Source organism: Paramisgurnus dabryanus, chromosome 5, assembly GCF_030506205.2.
Source record: "Paramisgurnus dabryanus chromosome 5, PD_genome_1.1, whole genome shotgun sequence".
NCBI classification, from domain to species: Eukaryota; Metazoa; Chordata; class Actinopteri; order Cypriniformes; family Cobitidae; genus Paramisgurnus; species Paramisgurnus dabryanus.
The window spans coordinates 13685376-13709922 of record NC_133341.1 but is presented as its reverse complement, the minus strand read 5'-3'; the positions used below and the strand labels follow the sequence as shown (position 1 = coordinate 13709922).

General features: G+C 36.2%; 2 protein-coding genes across 2 annotated transcripts; one reads left to right on the top strand and one right to left on the bottom strand.

Moving 5' to 3' along the window:
* The first annotated feature begins 3319 nt into the window (after positions 1–3319).
* gltpd2b (glycolipid transfer protein domain containing 2b) lies at positions 3320–6794 on the top strand. The gene is made up of 4 exons (XM_065266813.2): positions 3320–3878; positions 4473–4531; positions 4686–4858; positions 5095–6794. Exons 1-4 carry the CDS (start codon positions 3761–3763, stop codon positions 5732–5734), a joined length of 990 nt encoding a protein of 329 aa, XP_065122885.2. The 5' UTR covers positions 3320–3760; the 3' UTR covers positions 5735–6794.
* Positions 6795–9354: 2560 nt separating this feature from the next.
* On the bottom strand, positions 9355–23491 carry atp1b2b (ATPase Na+/K+ transporting subunit beta 2b). The gene is made up of 7 exons (XM_065266917.2): positions 23271–23491; positions 18049–18177; positions 17846–17950; positions 15706–15908; positions 14036–14095; positions 12107–12202; positions 9355–11939 (listed from the first exon to the last, which is right to left on the bottom strand). Exons 1-7 carry the CDS (start codon positions 23359–23361, stop codon positions 11772–11774), a joined length of 852 nt encoding a protein of 283 aa, XP_065122989.2. The 5' UTR covers positions 23362–23491; the 3' UTR covers positions 9355–11771.
* Positions 23492–24547: the final 1056 nt, after the last annotated feature.

Here is a 24547-nt window from a genome sequence, read left to right as displayed (position 1 = left end):
GTGTATGACGCGTTTTATTCACCGCTACTCCAGTGTATTAACTCCGCGAGCACCAGACCAACCAGAGTTTTTGTGACCTTAAATATCTTCATATATGCAATTGTTTTTCACCTAAAGCTGTTGAATATATTAGGAAGACTTTGAATATAGTGTGTAAAAATGTTTATGGTGCTTATATGGTGTTTATGGTTATAATAGTATGACTTTTCTATAGCATGATAGTAACAACAACAAGTAACGCACAGTATTGAATTTGGATCGGCCCCGTTATTCCGATATCTGATCCAGCAAAAAAGGTCCGGATCGACCCGATATCCGATCCAAAGTATTGGATCGGCCCACCCCTAGTTGTAGTTAGGAAAGGTGAACAACATAGAAGAGTTTTAGGGATTAGTCAGGTTAATGAGGAAACGTCAAGCTTTTTAGGTTGTTTTGCAGCTCGGGTTGAGACTGGCAGTTTATTCCACCTGAGAGGAACAGAATGGGTAAACATTTTGTGAGTGTTTGGTGCCTCATTGCAATGGAACAACTGGGCGTCGCAAAGAAATAAACTCTTGCATAAATGGTGGGAAAAACATTTGTCTAAACAAATCCAAAGAAAAGTTCACGAGGATCATATTCGTTCTCTCAGGTATTTGAACAGTATTTGATGATTTTAAAACAAAGAGCAGTGGTCGAAAACAAAGACCATGAACTGTGCCCTAACAAGAAACAAATCACAAGAACATGCCGTCACAAAAGAAACAGAGCACGAGTTTAGATCCTGACAAGAGCCAAGACTAGAATGTCAGTATCCAACACCATGCCCTGACATGAACATTGCACAAAGGGCAGAGAGGGATGTGGATTCCAAATACATGGCAAACAATGCCAACCTAGAAGTGGTGGAATCCAAACTCCAGTTCACCAAAATACATCAAAAGAGAGAAAGGAAACATGGCACCAAGAACACTCAACGGCCATTGGACTACAACAAACAAGGGAGAAGACCCAGAACATGAGTTTGGATCCTGAAACCAAAGTCAAAACTTAATAAGAGAATCGAGAGTCATCCAAACATCTTACTTTAACACAAGACATAGGGTTGACAAAAGACAAAAAAAAAAAAAACGCAAGGATGACAGGAAAGGGCCATATTCATATTGCTAAAAAAGCTTTCGGTTTGCACTTTATCCAGAATTCAGTGCCATGAAAATGAAAATGCATTTGTCTCTTTCATGAAAACTGTGAGGACGTGGCACCTGTCCAGAGTGTTTCCTGCCTGAAGTCTAATATGCTGGGATAGGCTCTAGCACTCCCTGCCGAGGATAATGGGATGGATGTAGAATGAATAGATTAATAGATGAATAGAAAGAGTAAAGACATAATGCAGTATTTTATTGTTTCTTTTGGGGGTCTTTATCGTCAAACATAATGTAACAAAATGTTAAGAATATAACCTTGGTATCTTTATATTGACTGAATAAGGCCATGTCAAAGATTGAAATCAAACTTTGATGTTCATATAGTTACAATATAAGACTATAGCCTGGATTTTACTGATAGAGTTGCATATATGTCTTACAGTATAACATAGTAACGTCATTTCTGGATGTACAAATGTTAACAGAAATTAAAAAAATACTAAACACATTTCTTTTGAGATTGTCAGGTCTTCAGTCATAACCTACGTTTTAGATATTTGCAATATCCTCTTTTCATCTTAAAAAAAAAATCACTTAGGTCACCGTTAGTGATGCTCTGTCTGCTTACATTACCTTTAATTCCATGTCACCACTTATAAGTATGATTATGTTCTCATTTGAAACATTTTGTAGGATTTTGTGTGATTTTAGAAAACACATGTAACACAGTGGGTATGACTTATGTTTTATTAAAAATGCCACAAAAAAAAGTGAACTGTAACGCCAAGCTATGTCCTCCAAACAGGTCTTGATCCTGCTCTGGGACCATTATGAAAAACTGAAATGCTGTGTTTTCAGCAAATTTGACTGCTGTATGTGTTTGTTAGCATGGGCTCTGACACATGTTGATTTAAAGAAGACAACTTACATATTTAAGCAGCTCAATGCAGGTGTGCAAAGTGCAAACAATATTCAGTAATGTTTTTGTGGCATTACAGCACCAAGTTTACTAACTATACTGCGTTTAATGACCTACAGTTAAATATGCAACCCGTGACGTTTTTTTGCTTGTTAAAATAAAAAATCGTTGTGAGCAATTACAGTAAAGCTTTGTTCAAAAGTGTTTGTATATCTTACCTTAAACCGCAACAGTATAACAGTGATTTATAATGTGAGGCTTCGGGTACGACTTTGCGGGTAATATTAGTTTGACTTCATTTGACTTCACCAAGAAAAATGTTTGTTTGAGTTTATGCTGCGCTGTGCTGCAGACCGATTGGCGTGTAAGCGTATTACATTGAAGTATCGCGAGATCGCACAGCTTTTCGAACTGTTCACGCGGTACTTTGATGTCATATGCTGATCGGTTTGCGCAACGCTCTGTAAAACACATAAAAACACCTTAGTCAACTTGCAAATATATATATATCAAGCAGACATGACAGAATAACAAAAGATACATATTACAGCTTTAGGAAATCATAAATACAGCATTAATTACCTAAGGAAAAGGTTAAGTTACGTAGTAAAAAAAAAGTTTTGCAATTTTTTTTATTTTTTGCTATGTGTCGTGGTATTTATTAAATCACATTTTGAGATAAAAATAATTGAATCCCAAAGGTGGGAAACTATGTGAGTATTGAAAAATATTTTTTTTTGTGTGTGTGTGTGTGTGTGTGTGTGTGTGTGTGTGTGTGTGTGTGTGTGTGTGTGTGTGTGTGTGTGTGTGTGTGTGTGTGTGTGTGTGTGTGTGTGTGTGTGTGTGTGTGTGTAAATGAATTAACGTGTATAAATCAGTAGTTGTGTCTAAATATAATAACACAGAGACAAACTTCTATGTCTACAGACATACATTATCTGCCAAACTAGGACTTTGAAATTTGCCACCTAAAGGGGTGGGTTTTTATTAGGGAACGACAGCTTTGAAAAAAGGTGCTCACTGTCATGTCAGACCAACTGATTGTGAGTTATGTGAACATTGCTCCTGATAAGTTCACACACACAATAGTCTCCTTTAAGACTGCTGACCAGTGCATTTGAATTCAAAATTTGAATTGGACGTATTTGAATGGGGTAGCTATTTGAATGACATTTGAATGTTTCAAACAGTCGTCCATTTCAGTTGAAGGACATCTGTCTTTTTCTCACTCTGTTTAATTTAAGATGTGATTGTGTATGTACAAGTGTTCATATCTTTGTAAAGGTTACTGCAGGTTGCTTAGTGCTTGCCTAATAAGGAGTGATTTGCTGTGCTTGACTAATCTATGGACTCTCCGATTGAGCAACTGGAGACTGAAAATACAGAAAGATCAGGAGAGGAAAAAGAAAGAAAGAGAGGGAGAATTACGGAGACAACACAAAGCAGCACAAAGCATAAAGGCAGAAATCAGCATAATAGGAGGCGGGTAGACATACAGTGGTTGGATATAGAGTATTGTAATATATAACAGGAAGTTGCATGTTAAGACTAAATGTGGTCAGGCATTCGCTTGCCAGATTCTGGCGGGGTGAAGATCAAAACTGCTTCAAAAAATTGACACTCACTCCAAAAGGAGTATTAAATAGATAGAGTTCTGCCTACAATGGTGGAGGTGCAGAGATAATGTCTGTTGAGGAGAAAAAGTGGGTGCTTATAGATGTATGAGAAGGTAAGAGGCTACCTGTGGAGACGTGGTGGTTCAATTATGGGAGTCAAATGCAGGGCTTGTGTGGCCATCGTACTCATCGTCCTTTTGTTTGGCTCCTTGTGGCTATGTAAGTTGGACTTTATTTATATGTTTCTATGTTTCTTTAACACATTGAATGTAGTTTATCTGGTGAGTAAGTCAGAATTGAATACAATTCTGAAAGTTACAAACTGGACAAAAGGAAGTTACAAACTGATAACTATTAGAACAACTCTTAAATCTAGTAAAATTAAGTAAAAATTTAAGAAATTACTGTGTCAGGTTAAATAAATGAAATGATGATGATGAAAACAACATTTTTATAATGTAATTTTATTGAATGTTTGTCATTAAAATATTACATTACCACCACAGACATAAATAACAAATATTATTTAACTCTTTGAGAAACTGAGGTTCTAAATGTAAAATTTATTGATATGTTTTTACTAGACACAGTCCAAAGTGACTTACTGTTCAGTCAAGCTATATATTTGATCAATAGTTTATGTGTTAATCCATGACCTTTGCACTAATGCAATGCTAGCTAATAAACTACTAGAAACACACACATGTAATAAACATACCAAACACGCGTTTTTCTCTTACTTTGTTTATATTTATCACTGTATATTTACAGTACATTTTCACTTTGTTGGTCAATGTCTGCTTTTCGTTGCAGATGGAAGTCTGGAACATCAGTGGGATACTTGTTTGAAGATTTATACTTCAAACAAAAAGGTGAAAAAAATATATAAAACCCAATAGTGCTTTAATTGGAAGTCAGTGGCTGCTTTCGAAAACTTTACCCTTTTTTGTCACTTATTGACAACAGGACATCACCTTAAGATACAGTATCTGTAACCCTCACTTTCAATCTCTGTCTTCCTCCCAGTTTCCTTCTTTGAACAAGACTAATATCTCAGAAGAAGGCGAGGCTCCACTGATACTGTGTCCTGGTCAGAGATTTCAAGTTGCTGAATTGCTGGCTCACTTGCAGACTGCACCAGTCTCAGCCAATGATGTGCTGCTAAAGCCGTATCTGGCCAGCTGGGATGAACTTATCAAGTAAGTCAGCAGACAAAATTACAGATATGTTCATAATTTCACACATAACAACTACATTTCTTTTATAATAAAAAAGAATGTTTAAAATGATGTAAACCCACATAAGTCATAAAGCCATAAAGTGTAATAAAAACAGTGTTGAGATCATATGACCATAATACCATCCATTATGTTTCCCAAACATACAGTACAAATGTCATATTCAGATTTGATAAGTTTTTTTCTGTGTCTTTAAGGTTTATGGAAGCTTTGGGACCAATGGTTGGCTTAATATCTCAAGAAATTGAATCAAAGACTTCCATCATTCGTGGTCTGGCTCGAAAAGCAGAGGCAGAAGCAGAGAAGAGAAAAATATTGACTATGGGGAGAGACTCAGGCATAATTGCATCTCATATATCTCATAACAGAAATTCTTCTAAAACCGATCTTAAAGTATCAGGTGACACATTTGGTTACACCTCCATTCGGTCTATGATTAAGTGGGAGCTTGAGAATGATTTGGTGGACTTTCACAAATTTACGGACTCAGGATGCAGGAATCTGCTGCGTCTGCATCGTGCTCTTTTGTGGCTGCAAAGCTTCCTGCTGGAGCTTTCGAAGGGTGGGGCTGAAGGAGAGCCTCTGCGAAAGCCTTCTGACCTCTGCAAAGAGACGTACCAGCGTACACTGTCCAAGCATCATACCTGGTGGGTGAGAAGAGCAGCGGAGCTGGCCTTTATCGCAATGCCTGAAAGACCTTATTTTTACAAGTTGGTGTGCGTGGACACGCAAGTGGAAGCAACTGTGGTGCTGGACAGGGTAGTGAGAGCCATAGGAGAAGTGTACGATAGGACTGAAGTAGCCCTAAAGGAACACAAAATGCTGGATCTACCTTGAAGAGAAAAGGGACAAATAAGCAAATAAAGTGGATAAGAAATATTAGGACCAAACCGACCATTGATGAAGCATGCAGTATGTAAGTGGGACCATCTTGAGGTCAATAAACATAAAACCAAGAATGAAGAAACCTATGTATATAGTTAGTATACATAGCAGTTGACAGGATGTTAAAAACAAGATTGGGACTTTTGAACCCTTTTGAGACATTAATGGGATAGTTTACCTTAAAATGAAAATTCTGTCATTATTTACTCATCCTCATGTTGTTCTAAACCTGTATGAGTTTCTTTTTTCTGATGAACACAAAAGAAGATATTTTTAGAAATGATGGTTAATACACTGCAGATAGTGACCATTGACTTCCATAGTAGGAAAATAATTTTTTTTAAGTATTGTGATAAATGATGAAGATATATTTTCATAAATGATGGTATGCACACAGTTGATGGTACCCATTTTTAAATTACATCATATTTTTTATTCCTACTATGGAAGTCAATGGTCACTATCTGCTGTGCTTACCATTAGCCTATTTCTCAAGAAAATATCTTCTTTTGTGTTCATCAGAAAAAGAAATTCATATAGGTTTAGAACAACATGAGGATGAGTAAATGATGACAGAATTTTCATTTTAAGGTTAACTATCCCTTTAAATCATACAGTTGCTGGATAAAGTGAGATCCATAAATCCACAGATTTGTTTTTTGTTAGGTATATTACGATGTACTTAATGTCAGTTATCTTTAAAAATGTAAAAATAAAGTAAAAAAAACAGGAATGAGCTTTGAAATGATTTGTGAGTGAAAGAGGTAAAGAAAAAACAAAAACAGGCTATTTTGCTGGTAAAACCACTTAACAAGGTAACTTATTGTTAACTAATACTTCAGCTGTGAAATTCCTGGTTGGGTGGTTTATATTAAGTGCTTTTTGTCTAAAGAGAACATAATAAGGTGCTCAATTTACCTCATATTGAATTACATTCGTACTTTCAGAATGGAATACATAAAAAACTGTTTATATAAAATCTGTAGAAAAATAAAGACTTGATATATCTGGATACATTTCTCAGACATACATTTTTAATGACACATAAAAGTCATTTTTGTAACCTTTGAACAAGCTAAAAGACCACAAATGACTGTTATTTTGTATAATTTATTGTGTTGCACCCATTCTTTGCGCAGTGTGTGACAGCTGTTTACTGAAAAGGCATTGCTGTGCAGTAGGTCCACATTTTTGTTAATTCTAATCACCAGTCAAAGGTCAAAAAGATATTAACACAAATTCCATGTATTGCTGTTTTGCAACATACCTGTAGCTGAGCAAAGGATGCATAAACCCTAAAAACACAATTGACTTTCATCGTCTGTGACAGTGACTACAAAATATTTTTCAAATAAGATTATTAGAGATCAGATGTACTTTATAAATGAGCAGAGCCTTTCTAAACACTCATGCAGGAAGCATTGCACTTTTTATAATGACATGATCCCTTATTAAAACGCAGATCATTTGCATTAATCGCACTGGATTCTGTCAGATGAGATAGCTAGGCTGTGCAGTGAACATATTTATAGCCGACTTGTCTGCAACATTTAAATCTTAAAATTCCATAACTGTATAAAGGTAGCTACAGGAAATATTAAAACACCCCAGACTGCAGGTGTGGAAAACAGTATGTTAAATACTAAGTCAAAGGATTGTGATATCCAGAGCAAAACTCATACTTTAGATTGCTCTGAGGTGTTTGCCATTGAGCTTGCTTCCTCGCCAAATCACTCTGGGATGCATTTCCTGAAAGCAACGATGGTCGCAAGTTCTGTCATTACTATTAGAGTTCAATGCTAACAATGACCATATTTAGCAACGAGTACCCACCTGCCCTTTACATTTAAAGCCAGTAGCCTGTTGGGGGCAGGCAGGGCAGCTATCCCCCCCCCCCGGGTCTCAATTAGAGTTAGAAATAGGGACTGTACTGTGAGCATGAAACAATGCAGGCCCTACATTTTTTAATATTTTAAGTATTTAATGGTAAGTATCTAATTGAATGTTTTTTACAAAGTGAATTCACACCCTGTCTTTTAATATGTGCAAAAATAAATAAATGTCTTATTTTACATGTCTTGATACTTGGTGACTTGGCTCATAATAATTTTCATGCAAATAAACACATTCAGAGTCAGAACCTCTTTGGATAAGCAATACAGCGTTCTGATGGAAACTAATATATAAAATTTCTTTAAAGTGCTGTAAGATGTTATTTCAATCGTAATATACTGTATATTAATGAGGATTTTTTTAATAAATGCAAAGGTTTCCCCATAACACTATTTGCTACTCTTAAAATACTCCACACATCATCATTTACACAGTAAGACAGTTTTTAACTTGGATATTTTCAAACATTTGGACCTTTTCAAAGTCAATCATGCACACACTAAAATCTTTTACTACTATTAAAATCTTCATGTATATATATATATATATATATATATATATATATATATATATATATATATATATATATATATATATATATATATATATATATGTATGTATGTATGTATGTATGTATGTATGTATGTATGTATGTATGTATGTATGTATGTGTATGTATGTATGTATGTATGTATGTATGTATGTATATATATTTAATATTGGATTTATTCAAAGTAGTATGCTTTCAATTATTGAATTTTTATTGTATGCTCTAATTTTGTTCTCATTCATGACTCATATTTTTTGTTCTCACAACATTGCAGGATTAATATTTACCTTGACTCGTGTAACCTATATAACCTGGCATAATTATTCCAGTAAACCTTAGTGCAAATACTGTAGGTCAATGCCCTCAAAATGTTCTATATTTAACCAAGTAAAGTGCAACAACAGATAATTCTGTTTTTACTCAATACCAGACCTGTCATCAATGTAAACAAGCATATTTTTAAAAGCAAAAATAAATACATGTGATATTTATATGCTTTAATATGCATTTTTTTGTATAACATACCCTTTATAACCCCTCCCCCCTATCTCTTTGACAACTCATAAAAAACCCTCCACCGCCCCAACTCCTATCTAAAGGCGATTATATAATGCTTATTAAATCAAGAAGGCAGTTTTTTGTTTCACTTTAATTATGTTTATTGCTTATTATTTAACATAAATATTCAGGGGTGGTTTCCCGGACAGGGCTTGATATTGTCCAAGAGCGCATGTTTATTCTCTGTTTAATTAAAAAATCTTGCATTTACATATCTTAAATATTAGTGCCATTGTTTTGTATGACGATGCACAATTTTTTTGTAGGGTATGTTTGTAAAATCTACTTAAATGTTCTAATATAAGACCTAGTCCTGGCAAGCCTGTCTGGGAAACTTTTGGTTAATAGTTTCAGTTAATAATTAATACAATTTCAAATGAAACATTTGTTTTTTATTGTTCATCAAACATTCATCAGTTTCCAGAAGATAACTGCTATCTGTATGGTATGTTGTTAAGGTGAGGCTGTTCACACTACCCAAGCACTTCAGACATCCAAACCACATCACTTTATAATATACCTAATGTACATAAGGCTAAGTGAAAGATCTGTATCCATTTGTCTTTCCAAAAGCAGTCTGATCATTTTTATTGAATTTAAGAAATCTCACACAGAGCTCACAATGATTTTGAATGGTGGTGCAAAAACAGATCACAATGTGATTATCATTTTATCGTTTTCTATATATTGTCAATGTTACACACATATATTTCTATATATTGTCAATGTTTTGAAGCAAATGTGAAGAATTGCAGACACTTTGGTATTGCAAAGATTACAGTCAGATTATTATAGCAACAATCAAATATAACATTCTTGGCCCCCGAAACAAGCACCGCAAAGCACAATATCCATCATATAAATTTCCCTGCTTTAACAGTACATACTTTATCAAAGATGTCAAACAAAAAGATATATATAAGTTCTTTAAAAATATAAGCTATAATCTTTACCATATTGCACGTTTTAAATAGGCCTACATATAGCCATTCTCACCAATATATGTATTTAAATATAATAATATATTATTATCTTTGTGATAAGCCATTCTAAAGTAAAGCGGATTTAAAATATAAATGTGTATTGCATTTGAGAAGATTCCTATTAAAACTAATGTGTAGTTCACTCATGAAACATTTGGTGGCATCCGAGAGGCCAACCACTACACCTCTTCCACCAGGGGCGCTGTTAATACACATAAACCTTTTGAAAGACTGCATGCAGCAAAATCTGCATTTGTTATATTTCTCATTTTCTCTTTGCGTGGAAACTGTTGCAGTGATGAAAACTGTGTATTAGAAATTAGAATAATAAACATAGGAGCCAATGAGTTTTTTTTTTTTTGCTATTTTAGTGAACTAGTGTAATAGGGTGCGTCAATGACATATGATCTGAGCTTGAGGTTAATACATTTTTAATTTAGGGTTTTAATCTTTTCCTGCTGGATCAAGTAACTGTACCACACACACGCACACGCATGCACGCACGCACGCACATGAAAGGTATTCAATGATAAACAATATGTTTACATTTCTAAATTAAATGTTACTCAGTACATAAACATTTAATCTTATATGGATGTGAACATAAGGTTGTGACGAGATGTGTACCTAGTCAAGATTATCCAATGGGATTAAAGGATTATGGCATTAGAAAGAGTGTAGACTCTTGTCAGAAGGACTATGACACATAACAACTGTGTGTACATTGTAATGGGTGATCAGTTCTTTGCATGACAGTAAACCTTAAACAACCTTATCATGGACTTCACATATGACATGAGGTGAGATCATGAATACAGGCATAGATCAGAAATGAGATTTAAACAAATAATGAGAAATGAGATGGATGGAATTGTTTATGTTTTATTGACTCGTGCAGGGTTAAGTCCTGTGTGCCTCATACTTTCTTATCAGCAGAAACATAAGCCTGCTGTTCCTTCTCTTAAAAGTATGGCGATACAATATATTTGCTATGGTAAAGTTACATTCAAAATCAAAATAAACTCAAAAGTCAATTGTGCCCAGAGATGTTTAACGTAAAAACAAGAAAAATAAATCAAATAAATCCAAGTACATACAGGAATTCACACACACCCCAAACACACATCTTTTCACCTATAGATGCCTGCTGTCATCTATAGGCACACTGTCACTTCATTCAATACAAGATATCAAGTACCATCATTATGTGCAACAAACTATAACGCACATGCAAAAAAAGAAACCTATTTATACACATACAGTAAACAAACTTAAAGAGACACGCCTCATGATAAATGAAACATGTGTTAGACACACTTCATTATATAATAGTACAAACTGATAGAAGTAAATGAATAGGAATGCAGAAATGTTTGTCTGAATAAAAGAGCTATGTGTGTGTTTTGGAGGGGAATGGTCGCTTATGTTTATCGTTCTACGTGTTGGTACCTCTTCAGCTCTAAAGCCAGCAGATGGGGGAGGGATTTTAACTCTATTGCACACATGCAAACAAAAGATTTCAGACACTATACACACACAAGGTACATCAAATTTTATGAAATCTTTTTGTGGACTCACTCCATCCATTTCCTATATTAATTCAAATGTATACTAGATATAAATATTGTATCATTTATCAGGTGCTAAATTTTGCCCATTTTACAAAATCGACTCAACGTTTCTCTTAGTGTAATAATATATATATAATTAATAGCTCATTACTGAGCATGCAGATAAAATTGTGTTTCGTAAAATTATAATAATAAAAAAAACATCTTAAACCACACATGCAGACACACATACAGACACTGATGTACACACATAAATACACACAATGACACAACCATGCTTACTCTCCATAACCTCACTAATGCAGTCAGTCTCTGGGTTTTTATTTGGTATTCTTTGCTATGTCTGTATTGATTATTTATGGCTGTCCCTAGTGAAGTAGCTGATGTATGTGTGTGTGTGTTTATGTAAAAGATAGAAACACACTTTCTTCTATTTAATTTATGGAGTTGATCCTCAGTTTAAAAGAAACACGTCCAGCAAATTTGTCTCGTTCAGTGCCTTCAGGAATGTTGTTGGCATTGATTCTGCATTCCACGTTGACATCCACATTTCTGGTAATGTTAAGGAACTTAATGGCCACTAGAGGCTGAGAATAGTTTACCTGCAGCAGAAGAAGAGCGAGAGGAAGAAAACAGCTTTACATTGGGTAGGATGTATAGAAGAATATTGATCGTATGTATTCTTTAAGTGAATGTGTAGGATGTGTTTATATGTGTTTGCTGTAGGGATGTGTGAGTGTGTGTGCGCGCACGCACGTGTGTGATATACCTGAGATTTCTTTCCGTAGTATGGGTAATACATGAGGTTGAAAGAGCCATCGGGAGGATAGTACTGTAGTTCACCAAGTTTATCTGAGTCATCAGTCTGCAGAGAGGAGAGCACTGTGCATTTATCTCAATCATACCAAAACTATGAGTTGATCTTATGCTTAAATTGTATTAAGAATCATGTCCTTTTATGTTGCTAAGACATGCTAAAATTTTTACGGCACTGTACACTCTAAAAACAAACGGTGCTAAATAGCACTATAAAGTGATTCACTGGCTCGTAATCATAGGGGAACCATTTTAAGTGCCATAGAGCACCTGTGTAGCACCTGTATAGAACCATATTGTGCTATATAGAACCATATCTGATGCTATAGTGGTGCTATATCACTTCTGGATGGTTCTTGATAGGTGCTTTTAAGTGCTATATAGCACAAAAAATGTTTGCCCTATGATTACGAGCTTTTAGTGCTATTAAGACTCTGACTACATTATAATATATTATATAATGGTAGCACTTTACAGTAAGGTACTATTAGTAAACATAAGTAAATGCATTAACTAACAATAAACAATATAGTTTTTCAGCATTTATTAATTATTGTTAATGGTATTTAATTTCAAACTAATTCATGTTAGTTCATGGTGCATTAATTAACATTAACTATGATTAATAAATGCTGTAGAAGTACTATTCATTGTTTATGCATTAACTTAGTGTTAAAAAATACAATCTTATTGTAAAGTGTTACTTATAAACAGTGTTGGGGAAAGTTACTTTTGAAAGTAATTTATTACAATATTAAGTTACTCCCCAAAAAAGTAACTAATTACGTTACTTAGTTACTTTTCATGGAACGTAATGATTATGTTACTTTTTCGTTACTTTGCATTACTTTTTCTTTCTTGGATGAGGCTTGATCTCCGTTTCTGACTCAAACAGTTCCCGCTCAGGCGTTAATATGTTCAGTTTAATTCAGTACATTATTTTATTTTTAAATTGAATTAATTAAACTGAAAAGTAACTTGCATTACTTTTTAAAAAAAGTAACTCAAATATTAATGTGTACATTTATAAAGTAATGCGTTACTTTAAGTGTTACTTCATAAAAGTAATATTATTACGTAATGCGCGTTACTTGTAATGCGCTAGTACCCCCGACACTGCGTATAAAGTATATAATATATTATGAATTCTATGCCTCTGTTGAAGTGATTTTTGGTTAAATTATTCAGCTCTATCAAACCACTGGCACAGTTCATTATTCTTACCCACTCCTCTTTCCCAACTTTGTATTTCTGACAAAAATGGAGGGGGGAGAACAGATGTAAAACATACACAAAAACAAAAAAAGAAAACAATAGAGATGATGGGCAATGTTGTAAAACATCAAATGTTGAACAAACACTGAAACAACATCAACAATAACAACAACAACAGAAAAAACTGAAGGAAAGATGAGAGAGTGATGATGTAACACACACACCCTGTTAAAAGTGAAAGTTGGATCTACTTAAAAATTACTTTAATTGGTTACACTTCAAAAATTATGTTTTTCCAACTTACATTTTGAAGTGTTTTTACGTATTACCAACTGAAGTAATTTTTTAAGTTAATCCAGCTTTCACTTTTACAGTGCATATATGCCAAAAGAAAAAACATTTGGTGTATAAATATGTACTGCAATGTTACAACTTATGTTGGTTTATACTTATTTATTTTATTTGTATTGTAGTAAATTAGCACCACAAAGCCTCTCGTGGCAGCCTTTCTCAGAAGAAGGCCACAGTTCCTATTACTAGCTAATTTAATCTGGCCGCTTTGTTGAACGCCTCATGTAACTTTAATCTGAAATCAATCCTTTTCTAAAGGAGAGAAAGATAAGGAGAGTGAGAGAGTGTAAGACAGAGGGAGACAGGACACTCTTACCTTACCACCACATGTGATGAAAGGAGCACTACTGTCCTTCCCAGGTAAAAGACCAATAACCTGCAAAAAGAGAAACGTAGACAGATAGATTAGTAAAATATAAACTGAGCATTTTATATATTTGTCATCTGGAATGTTGTGTCAGCTATGGCATTAAGCAGTCAAATATTTTTTATAAAGACTACTGAACTATCTGACTGTTCATTTCAACACTTTTCTTCAATTAAGCTACTTTTATATCTCTCTGCAGTGTTTATTTGAATATATTTGGAGAATTTTTGATGCAAAATATGATCATCCAATGCAAGAAGTAAAGCAAGTAAAACATCTTTTGGAAGAACAGCAAAGGGAGACCCAAAAAATGGACAAGAGATACTTAAAATGAAGAGAGACATTACATTGGAGCTAAATATGTTAACTATTAAGTCCACTGGGAAAGATATTATTTTGAAGGCATATGAAATGTGTAAAGATAAAAACTATATAATAATTACACATAAATCAATTTTTTTTATACTTTTCCGGTTCCAGATTGATTGTTAACTGTTGTACTGGACTATTGTCTTAGCAGAAGCCAGAGAACGACAGCAGTAAAGTACATTTTTCAAATATCTGTAGTGTTTTCAAAGCATAATATAATACAGTACTTTTTACTCCACTACATTTTATTAATACACGTTGTTGGTTTACATTTAATACTTAATAAGCTAAAAGTAAAAAAGTATTACATTTTAATAAATTAGGTATTAAATTTTTTTAAAGGTGACATAGAATGGTTGAACGGAGTATTTATCCTTGTTCTGTGATGTGACATGTAAACAAAATGTTTTTGTTTGGGTCTGTAATGCCTTAGAAGCTTCCTAAAAACCTCTCTCAGATAGCTCTATTAGGGTGGGGGATTTTAAACAAGTGGTTTTGCACCTATTTGGCTCTCATTACTGATTGGCTGACTTTGTTGCCAATCAAAAAATGTAGCCAATTATTTTAATGTGGAGGGGCAGTTAGATGCCTGTGATGTCATAAGCATCAGTTTTTCAGATTGGGCTGTTTTTTGGCTGACATTTCTAAAAGAGGAATTTCTATGAGACTGAGATGTTTAGCATGTCTAGCACTTTTTGTATGTTTGTGAATGCGGGTAGACTACCATTATTCAACAAAGACAAGGTAAAAATGGTTTTTCATTCTCTGTCCCCTTTAAGGAAATATATGGAATAAAAAAGTATGATATTATGCTTTAGGATGTAGTGGAGTAAACGTTTTCCAAAGAAAAACACTATAGATAAAAAAAAAGTACTTTAGGAGAATAATAATTGTAAAGTACTGTCCACATCTGGCAGAAGCGAATATAGTAGATAATGTACTAATAATTTAATAAAATAATTTCAACTCCAATCAATATTTCATGACTACAAACATATTTATTTGGTAAGAAGCCAATAAAAATAGTTAATGATGGATAATGGACAGTCAGCTGATCTCTATTTCAATATAAACCCCTTTAGCATGATAAAAGATTTATTTTATGATAATGACTTGCTCTCTGTAAATTCTCAGTAGTCCTCTACTCATTTCCCTCTCTTTTATAGGCTGCTCAACTTTTCCATTAATGGAAAATGTTTTGACACAAACATTTCAATTTTTCATCCACTATAGTCGGTTCTATGTCTTACACGATTGAGCTTGATGATGATGCAGGGCTGGCCAAGGTCATAACCATAAGAAAGATCGTTCCCCGAGCAATTACCCAGGATGGTGCGGTTAAACTGGCAAGAGCGCTTGGGATAGTTTTTCAAAGTTCCACTGTCCTCCTGGATAAAGTACTGATCTCGCTTACATTCGATATTCTTCTGCGCCTGGATTGAGTCGGTATAAACTGCATAAACAGACAACAGGAGACTTTAAAATAAAATTCTTTGTAAGTGAAGAAATGCAAATGGTCTACATAGCATATAGCCTAGTCTTCACCTTTTTAGGTATATGTTTGTTTAAATAAATTATCCATCTACATTGAGGTAGATATTTACACTACAGTGTATGAAATTATTTAGTTTCACATCAGAAAATGTTTCCTACAGTAAACATGTTTAGATTAACAGGAAATTGAAGCTTAAAGGACTCGTGTATAGTTCAGTGGTATAGCATTGCTTAGCAGTGCAAAAGGTCATGGAAGCAGAGAACACATGCTGATAAAATAAAAAATTTATACCTTGTACTGTACGTCGCTTTGAAAAAGCGTCTGCCAAATGCATAACTACAAATGCAGCTGGTTGCCAGTAACTTAATGTAGAAGATAAAGACATACATAAATGTAAAATCTACAGTAAGTTACTGGCAACCAGCTGCCAGTGATACTAAAATATCTACAGAAATATTTTACAGTGTATGTAATTTTTTTGACCTTTAAATAATGTCTCTAAAATTATTTCAGTGGTAGAACAACTCTTAACTTGGTGAATTCTACTGCTATCGGACCCCGCCCACCTGCATCCTATATGACCAGAAGTAAAGAGAGATCATTTCGAGGCGGTGAGGAGAATTGTGTTTTTGATTAAAGATTATGAGGGCACATGGATTTTAAAAGAATAATGCAGCTCACAGACAAGTCATTTGTAAAAAAAAAACCACAATACTCCAAAACAAATGACAGTTTTTCATTTCAATTTTTTATTTAAATATTAAGGAGTATTTGCTGCAATTGGTATTAATTGCCTGTTATATAGCAATTTCGGCCATGTTCTGTTGGATTAAATTTGCTTTATAACACTCTTATTTTCAACCCAGCATTTGGTCAAAAAGGGACAAACCCAGCCGTTGGATTAAACTTAACCAGAAAATGTTTATATTTGACCCAACAAAGGGTTAAAGGTGCTGTGTGTAGATTTTAGAGGCATCTAGTGGCAGTGGCGGCCGGTGACTTCTTTTTTTGAGGGCGCTCGATGCGAAGTTTGTCACAACATGTATGTAGCCCGTCATGTGTATGGTTCCTTTTTCAAAATGTGTGTTCTGCGTGCGCAATAAGTGCCTGCTGCAGACACGTCTAAAGGGTTTTTGATAAAAGAGACGCTCGCTTTTGCCAGATACTCGCATAATCTCATGCGTAATCATAGTTTATTGTTAAGTGAGTGTCTTGCGAGTATTTTGGAAACGTGAGCGTCTCTTTTATCATAAACGGTTTTGACGTGTGTGCAGCAGACAATTATTTTAACAAAACACGTAATGCACATGGTTCACATGACGCAACAAACACATATTTTGAAAATGCAAGCAACAGACGACACTCCAAACACATATTTTGAATTAGCGCCCCTCGGATGAGCAGTCACGAGCCGCCACTGTCTAATGGAGAGATTGTAAATTGTAACCAACGGCGCAGTCCACAGCTCACCCCTCCCTTTCGAAACGCATAGAGAAGCTACGGTAGCCACCACAGGACAAACATGTCATCATCTGAGACAACATAGTGACAAAACGTGCTCTGTAGAGCAGTTTGTCCATTTAGGGCTTCTGTAGAAACATGACGGCGACTTATATATAAGGGGACCCACAATGTATGTAGATAAAACAGCTCATTCTAAGGTGATAAAAACAATACAGTTCATTATGTAAGGTCTTAATACACCACCAATAGTATGGTTATATTACATTGTATTTCTGTCAAAAGATCTTTTTAAAAGTTTCACAATGCACCTTTAAATCAACCCAGCACAGCTTAAATTTTCGTCCCTTTATGACCCAGCAATTTTAGAGTGAAAGGAACATGATGACATACTGTTAAACCACATAAACACATTCAAACAGCATGTTACTCACGAGTGAGGAAGTTATTGAGGGCTTGAACGTATCTTTCCCAGGTCTCTGTGTACTGCATAGTGTAAGCAAGCTCCAGTTCATCACCTTTAGGCCTGATCATCATGCCTACAAAGAATAGAATGAAAATAGTGGAAGGATACTTTGTTTGAACACAAACTATACTATGGTTTGTGTTGATTATGTGAAGTCATGTGATGTAATACCTGGAGTTGCAAGTCTGTCCTGGTATGTTGGTTTATAGTCATCAAGTGTCTGCAGCATTACGTACATGGTGAGAGTAAATAAGCCAGCCAGGAAAATGTAGAAAGCCAGATAAAACAACAGGATCAGACCTACACAAAATAATAATTGCAGTAGCTAATTAAATTAGGGTCAATGCATTAGTAATTCAATTAAGGAACAAATTACAAATTATAGACTGTAGACATGTGCTTCACATTCTCTCTCTTTCTGGTGATGTAAGAAAAGAAACAAGTTGTACATGTTGTAATCCTCTTACTGTGTCACCAAAGCCAACCGCCCCCCAGTAACATACATTCACTACACTCTTGCACCACATTCCTTATTACACATATTCATCCCTTACATGATGTCTGGTGATTCTACATGGATCAAATTATGAATGCCTGTCCTGTCACAGAGCACAGATGGGGAAAAGAGGTGGATAGAGGATAAATGATGAAAGAAGGAAGAAAGGAGGATGAGAGGAGGTCAGGTTAAACCTTACAGATTAGGTCAGGAAGGGGATTTTCAACACATTTTTGGTTTAGAAACACTACACTGTTTCTCATAACAAACACATTCACCCAACTAATGATTGCACTTTCCTGTACTGTTTGTTTAGATCTATTAAATCGAGTCCATACTACACCACATCCTTAACCATTCTTCATTTAGCATAATGAGTTGATATTTGACATTATACAGCAGTTAGTTCTGGTCCTCACATTTTATTAGATGATCAAATACAGCCATAACAGCTGATAATTGATAACACTAACAAATGCACAGTATGGTATTAGAAAGCAAACATGTCCTATTATTTGTAGCATTTACTGATGTTAATTAAAGGTGGGGTGCATGATCTCTGAAAGCTAATGTTGAAATCACCTAAACAAACACACCCCTACCCCAACAAAATCTAGCAACCTAGGCTTACTGCTCATTGGCTACAAGTGTGTTTTGGTACTCGTCCATCCCGAGTACTCAAGGGTAATCCCTTTTTCAAAGTGTTTTACAAAAATCATGCACCCCGCCTTTAAGAAGCAGCCATACTGTCTATGACAATATTTCTCAACATAAGTTGTTTCATTTAAAAAATGCTGGGTTATTTTCAACCGTTGGCTCAAACAGATTTTGCCAAGTGGTTGATGTCCTCAGGGAAACATATTGTGTTGACCCAAGGGTCAACATAATGTTGCCCTGAGGACATCAACCACTTGGCAAAATCAGGAGAACCCCCAACTCGTAAAATATGTATAAATTCTCATGAGATCAGGTTGGCTTTTCTCCAAGTCTCAGTATCAATATGGACCAACTTGAAACTAGTATTTACAAAATATACTATATTATTATATATTATATATAATATAAAACATACTTGATTATTCACAAATACATAAAACAATCTAAGGTTACAGATCAGAATGTATAATTCCAAAAAGATAGCTGTGTGTAGCACATAGAAATGTTAGCACACTTGTTTTTATGTCCTACAAATATACACTCACCGGCCACTTTATTAGGTACACCACAAATTTCTAATCAGCCAATCGTCAAGACAATCTGCTGCAGTTCAAACCGAGTATCAGAATGGGGAAGAAAGGTGATTTAAGTGACTTTGAAAGTGGCACGGTTGTGGTGCCAGACGGGCTGGTCTGAGTATTTCAGAAACTACTGATCTACTGGGATTTTCACACACAACCATCTCAAGGGTTTACAGAGAATGGTCCGAAAAATATCCAGTGAGTGGCAGTTCTGTGGGCGCAAATGCCTTGTTGATGCCAAAGGTCAGAGAAGAATGGCCAGCCTGGTTTGAGCTGATAAAAAGGCAACAGTAACTCAAATAACCACTTGTTAAAACTGAGATATACAGAAGAGCATCTCTGAACACACAACACGCCGAACCTTGAGGTGGATGGGCTACAACAGCAGAAGACCACACCGGGTGGTACTCCTGACAGCTCTAAGGAAACTAAGAGTCAAATTCACACAGGCTCACCAAAATTGGACAATAGAAGATTGGAAAAACATTGCCTGGTCTGATGAGTCTTGATTTCTGCTGCAACATTCAGATGGTAGAGTCAGAATTTGGCGTCAACAACATGAAAGCATGGATCCATCCTGCCTTGTAACAACAGTTCAGGCTGGTGGTGGTGGTGTAATGGTGTGGGGGATATTTTCTTGGCACACTTTGGGCCCATTAGCGCAAATCATCTCAGACTGGTTTCTTGAACATGACAATGAGTTCACTGTACCAGTTGGACTCCACAGTCACCAGATCTCAACCCAATAGAGCATCTTGGGATGTGGTGGAATGGGAGCTTTGCGCCCTGGATATGCAGCTGACAAATCTGCAGCAACTGCGTGATGTTATCATGTAAATATGGACCAAAATCTCTGAGGAATGTTTCCAGTACCTTGTTGAATCTGTACCAGGAAGGATTAAGGCAGTTCTGTAGGGGGTCCAACCAGGTACTAGTAAGGTGTACCTAATAAAGTGCCCGGTGAGTGTATGTGTGTGTGTGTGTGTGTGTCCAAGATGTATTTTTTTAGTGCTGTGGTGGATAGCAGGAACACATGTGCCTGAGGAGAGTTCATTAAGCTATACAGGACACCTGAGCTCCAAGAGGTCACCTTTTGAAGGCCCGGGGGCCAGTTGATCAAGTTGCCCAATGTTGAGGGAGAAGATATCGGATGTCTATTCTACTGCATTCTGAAGCTCTCCGCAAAGACAAGCTTTCACTGACTGAAAACTGGTGTGTCATGAAAGGTTAGTCTACAGGCTACAGTTACACACCTAGAACGCTCCTGATGAATAACACAGTGTGTCTGTGTGTGGTAACGTCTAAATACTTGAAAAAGAAAAGAGTAAAAGGATGCAGTTGCTGTGTAAGAGAAAGTGAGAAAGGATTATGTGTGTGTGCAAAGCAGCAAGCCGACTTGTGCAGCATATTAATGCAGCCCAAAATGATCAAACTTCAATAAGCACTTCTTAGCTTCACCGCTTGAGAACTAGTTAGATCACAATGCCTAAAAATAACAGTCTGGAAAAGGGCTGAGGATACTGAGTGCTTTGAAAAAATACTTGCTGAACTTGGTTTCAGGTTAAAACTGTGGTGTTGTATCCTGATTAGCTGTGCTGGCTCTTTTCACAACCTGTGCGTGCTTGTGTGTGCGTGCGTGTGTGGCAAATGCAGCACAGGGTGAGAGTGATACACTATCTGTACGCTTCTGTTTCTTTATCTCTCTCATCATGATGAAAGCCATCGTCCTCCTTTCAACCCTCTAATTCAAACACAATCTGAAAGAAAGCTTCAGAGTCTTCTTGTGTGATCTGCTGCTTGCATGTTCTCATTCATTAACACAGACAAAAACCCTACAAACAGTCTCTTTAGATCTGCCCACCTCCTTTCTACTCTAATCTGATTCATCACTTCCAAAATCCATCATCCAGCCGCCATCCTATCAAACACAGCTTCAGAGAAACACAGACTTGTGATCAAAGGGAACAATCTGTCCTCTGTTATTTCTATATTTAAATTACCTGCTATGACAGAAACTTTGTAGATTACATAATTGGATCCACTCGCTATAAGGTATAACCACCAGCCAGTACCCTAATAAACATCTCTGTTACTTATTAGTTGCATTATGTCTATGCCTCATGCTTGGGTTTTTAAATGTTTACTTCTTGTACACTCTTAAAACAAACGGTGCTATATAGCACCAAAAGTGGTTCTTTGCTCGTAATCATAGAAGAACCATTTTTAGTGCCATATAGCACCGGTGAAGCACCTGTAAAGCACCTGTGTAGAACCATATAGGGGCCATATAGCACCACATATGGTTCTACATAGCACTATATGTTTCTACACGGGTGCTTCACCGGTGCTATATGGCACTAAAAATGGTTCTTCTATGATTACAAGCAAAGAACCACTTTTGGTGCTATATAGCACTGTTTGTTTTTTAGAGTGTATGTTTCAGAGCTGGTAACACAGGAGTGGTTAGAAATTCAGTCAAATGATTGATGTTTTAAAGTATGGGATGCACAAGGTCTGTTTGAAATGGCAGAGGCCAATGCTGAGATTAAACTTAATGGGTTATATATCTGATGTGTTGACCTCTTTCCACCCCAAGCAACCCTAGATAAGCTTCAGTAACAGATACAGCTGTATAAATGTATAGCTCAGACTCTTGCTGTCCTCGATAGGTCACCATAAAGCCCCAGTAATGAGGATGTACTTTGTTAAAGAATGTAAGTATACTGTACTGTACCAAGCTTCACTCTGGTTTGGACACAGACAAAAATAGACTAATTAAGGAGTCTTAGAGCGCACACACAGACACACACACACGCGCGCGCGCGAACGCACGCACGCACACAATGTGACACACACTGAGTTCCCTAGAGCCAAATGTGCTGGCATAGATGGACGTCTTGCAAGCAGTCATCAAACATTTCACCCAGTCAAGCAAACGACACGCACGCACGCACAAACGCACACACATAGGATGGCAGTTCTGCAGTGCAACGGTTTTAATGCCATCATCCCAATTGAAAGATACCCTCAATTTCTAAATTAATATATGACCCTTTAATGGACTCAGCCTCACCAAGGCAACCAATGAGCCTATTAGGAAAGGATTACATGTTAGACTAATTTACAACCCCCACGCACACACTGGCGAACTTTGGCTACATTAAATTGTTTGAAATGTCAATGCACAAGACAATTTGTACCATTATGAGAATGAGTAAAGGTAACGAAGAGGATTTAGAGGAGAACTACACAGACAAATGACTTTGCGTATGTTTAAAAAGTTTAAACAAGTTAAGAGAAAAATCATAACATGCGCATCTGACAGTTCTATCCGCAAAGTAGCATAATACGTTTTTGTCTCAATGCATTTATCCGAAAAAATAAAACGATTGGAATGTAGATGCATTATAAAGCTACACCTCACGGAGATCAGATGAGACCAAACGAAAAAGCATGTGACGTATCACAAGCAAGACTGCAGTTCACCGGCACGCGCACTTGAGTTTAAGCACCATGGACAGCGAAGTCTTGTCAATGAACTTTCCGAGACCAAGAAAGTGATGTTTGGTATACTCGCGATTAAACTAAGCACATTTAAATCGGAATTTATACATAGACGCAACGCGTGCTCATCTTAATGCTTTGCTAAACCCACTTACCCCAACTGCCGGCGGTCCTGCCGCAGAACTCACGGGTTCTAGGGTTCCAGAAAAACTCCTTCCATCCGTCTTTCTTATCATCTTTTGCCATTTTCTCTGAACGAAATAAATATGCACTCACAGAGTCGACACCTCGGGGCTAACACTCTCTTTGAGAGTAATAAAATGTTTGGGAATGGGAGCTATTCAAGCCTTAAATTTTGTGGAGAACAGGAACAAGCGTTCTAATAAAAGACAAAATAAAAAGCGTTTCGCAAGGCACTCTAAAGGAACATGTGCACTCAACGAGAACTATAGCAAAAGGTGATAAGGTGATTTGAGTGCGTAGATCTCGTCAAACACGGTTTGCATGCAACAGAGGTGATTTGCTGTCTCTGTAAAGCCGGCGATCTGCCACCCCACCAATGCAGTGCGCATTCCACAGAGAGAGAGAGAGAGAGAGAGAGAGAGAGAGAGAGAGAGAGAGAGAGAGAGAGATGAGAGAGAGAGAGAGAGAGAGAGAGAGAGAGAGAGAGAGAGAGAGAGAGAGAGAGAGAGAGAGAGAGAGAGAGAGAGAGAGAGAGAGAGAGAGAGAGAGAAGCAGTTCCGACACTGCAGTACCCAATCTCACGAGGTTTCGTGATATAGTCACATAATTTTTGATTCTTTTTTCGTGATATTATCACGAATCTTCCGCGTATGTTCGTGATCGAATAACGAATTCCTGTTTTCGTGTGATTAATCACGTTGGATGCTCAACTGCTTTTTCCTATTTTTAAACCTTTGTGGCTTCGGTTTAGGGCTAGATTAGTATGAAGGTATATTTGGTGCAAAACAACGACAGTAAAATTTGTATTTGTAGAGATTATCCACACATGTGTATCAGTAAATTTGAAGTCACAGATGAAGAGTTGCAAACTTGTAGATTTTTTTTCTTTCCCTCAAATACAACACAACAGTTACACATTCACAAATCCTTCGCATAACCTACTTGAACACCTGCATCAAAATATGTGAAGTCACACACAAATTTTGTACATTCGCAAATCAGTTTGTGCATCTGTGCGATGAGAGTTGTATGTGTGTACAATTGTTTTTTTCACAAATATTTTTTAATTTTTTAAATATTTTCTAGCACAAACACAAGTACATAAGTACAACTGCTTGAATCTGCTGCTACGAGTTTCAAACACCCTTTTTCGTGTTCTCTCTGTTTTGCACCAAATATCTCGAGATAAATGGTGCGAAAGTGATTTGTATACCTGTAGGCTATGGCGAGCACTGTTCAGCACTGCCCA

What these genes read in the sequence shown, in the direction of transcription:
- gltpd2b (XM_065266813.2), top strand. Translation starts at nt 3,761, where the DNA reads ATGTATGAGAAGGTAAGAGGCTACCTGTGGAGACGTGGTGGTTCAATT. An exon ending in GTTTGGCTCCTTGTGGCTAT is followed by an intron (nt 3,879 to 4,472) that starts GTAAGTTGGACT and finishes TTTTCGTTGCAG; the next exon opens with ATGGAAGTCTGGAACATCAG. An exon ending in AGCTGGGATGAACTTATCAA is followed by an intron (nt 4,859 to 5,094) that starts GTAAGTCAGCAG and finishes TGTGTCTTTAAG; the next exon opens with GTTTATGGAAGCTTTGGGAC.
- atp1b2b (XM_065266917.2), bottom strand. Translation starts at nt 23,361, where the DNA reads ATGGCAAAAGATGATAAGAAAGACGGATGGAAGGAGTTTTTCTGGAAC. An exon ending in GGACAGACTTGCAACTCCAG is followed by an intron (nt 17,951 to 18,048) that starts GTATTACATCAC and finishes TATTCTTTGTAG; the next exon opens with GCATGATGATCAGGCCTAAA. An exon ending in TCATCATCAAGCTCAATCGT is followed by an intron (nt 14,096 to 15,705) that starts GTAAGACATAGA and finishes CTCTTTTTGCAG; the next exon opens with GTTATTGGTCTTTTACCTGG.